This window comes from Condylura cristata, unplaced genomic scaffold (assembly GCF_000260355.1).
Source record: "Condylura cristata isolate star-nosed mole 26May11 unplaced genomic scaffold, ConCri1.0 scaffold00042, whole genome shotgun sequence".
Taxonomy (NCBI): domain Eukaryota; kingdom Metazoa; phylum Chordata; class Mammalia; order Eulipotyphla; family Talpidae; genus Condylura; species Condylura cristata.
In genome coordinates, this window is record NW_004567143.1 from 3,951,125 (window position 1) to 3,952,945 (window position 1,821).

Below are 1,821 nucleotides of genomic sequence, written 5' to 3' on the forward strand. Positions count from 1 at the left end.
GGGGCCCGATGGCCCCTGGGAGAACGTGGCACCCGAGGGGCAGGCCCCTCCCCACAAAGGCTGGGGGCTCTGGGACAGCAGGGTGGGACCTCGACTGGGGTGTGGGCCTCGGCTAGAGGCGTCTCCGTGTTCACAGCTTTCCCCTGGGGACTGGGGTGATGTGACCCTCACGGCGTGGACATTCGGCCAGATGGTGCAGGCCCGGTATGTCCGGGTGTGGCCCCAAGATGCCCACCGGAGCCCCCCGCTGCGGGTGGAGCTTCTGGGCTGCCAGCCAGGTAGGGGCTGGGTGGACGAGGAGACTGGGGCAGGGAGGGGGCGGGAGGGGGCTGGAGCCCCGGCCCTGGCCCCACGTGTCCCCACAGCCGTGCTCCCATGTCCGGGGACTGGGCATCGCTGTGCCAGTGGTCAGTGTGCCCCCGGGGGGGCCCCGTGTGACGGCGTGGGCGACTGTGAGGACAGCGACGGACAGGGCTGTGCGCCCCCCGCTGCAGGCGCCCGCAGGTACAGGGGCCCCTCGGCTTAGCCCGCAGCCCGGTGGCTCCGGTGACCCCGCCCGCCGAGAGGTTCGGGAATTCGGGGCCCTTTTCCTGGAGTCCCGGGTGAGCGTGTCCAGCCTGGCCGGCCTGAGAGGCAGACACTCGGGGCCCGGCCAGTGTGCGGTGTCTCCCAAGCCTCGAGAGGGTTCTGCCCGGCTGACGTGCCCAGTGTCCGTGGGCCGGGCCTGCCCCAGCCAGCCCTGACCCTCTGCCCAGAGGGGGCTTGTACGCTGGGGAGCCTGGAGCCCTGTCGTGGTCTTCCTCTGCAGAGTTCCGTCCACAGCGGGGGCCCCAGGCCCGTCCTCTGGACCTGGCCAGCTGCCGCCCCGGCCTAGGGAGGTGAGTGGGGCTGGGCCCCTGGCGGGCGAGGACAGGGAGCCGCGTGCCCCAGCAGCTCTGCTCCCGCTGTCCGCGCAGTTCAGCACTGCTGGTCCCTTGGGTGTCCCTGGTGGCCCTCACCACCCCCCCTGCAGCCCGTGAGGCTTCGGGGGCCACCCCAGTGCCAGGGCCGGGGCCGGGGTCAGCCGAGGTGCGGAGGAGCACAGGACAGAGGCCCTGGAGAGGAGGGTCTGCGCCCGGTTATGAGGTTGTGCTTGAGGGCAGAGGGGCCTCAGGGTCGGAGGAGCTGAAACTTGGGGTCCTGAGTCTTGGAGGATAGATGGAAGGAGGGGGGTGTCTGGTTAGCGGGGACTGAGCATGGCATGGGTGGGGGAGGTCAGGGGCTTGGGGGGCCGGAGGGGCCCTGAAGCAGAAGAGGACCCCTGAGGAGGCAGCACGAAGAGCCTCTGAGCCTGGCTTGGGGCGCCCTCAAGGGACCCTGAGGAGTCAGGCTCTGCTCGCCAACGTTGCTCTGGGGCACGGGGTGCAGCTGAGGCGCACCAGTCCCGGGAGGGAGAGGCTGCCGCCGGGGGCTTGGGCTACGCGCTGAACCCTTCCCCCCCGGCAGGGTCTGGCAGAGGCAGGACACCGGCGTCTCGGAGAGGGGTCACCCACGGCCCCCACAGGTATGAGCGCAGACTCCAGACCCCGCCCTGGCGCAGCAGGGTCCAGCCCCGAAACCCTGTCCACCTGTGAGAGGGCTGGCTCGTGGAGGCCTGGCCACTGGGGGCCCCTTGAGCCAGCTTCTGCCCCTGCCCACCCTCTTGGGTTCCAGGGTGCATGTGGTGGGATGGGGAGGCCCCAGGAGGCCCTGGGCTGAGCCTGAGCCTGAGGTGTGACTGCTTCTTCCAGAACCTTGGTCTCCATGGGGCTGGGGTTCACTGGCCACCCACCGCCCACCCAC

At 71.0% G+C, this 1,821-nt stretch overlaps 1 protein-coding gene across 1 annotated transcript in view; it reads left to right on the forward strand.

The window, feature by feature from the left end:
- The window catches only part of SSPO (SCO-spondin), a 48,357-nt gene that overhangs the window by 18,292 nt on the left and 28,244 nt on the right, over nucleotides 1-1,821 (forward strand). The window contains exons 33-36 of the mRNA XM_012733852.1: nucleotides 137-278; nucleotides 366-504; nucleotides 809-878; nucleotides 1,486-1,543. Coding sequence (XP_012589306.1) covers nucleotides 137-278; nucleotides 366-504; nucleotides 809-878; nucleotides 1,486-1,543 — 409 coding nt within the window. The remainder of the gene's footprint in view (nucleotides 1-136; nucleotides 279-365; nucleotides 505-808; nucleotides 879-1,485; nucleotides 1,544-1,821) is intronic.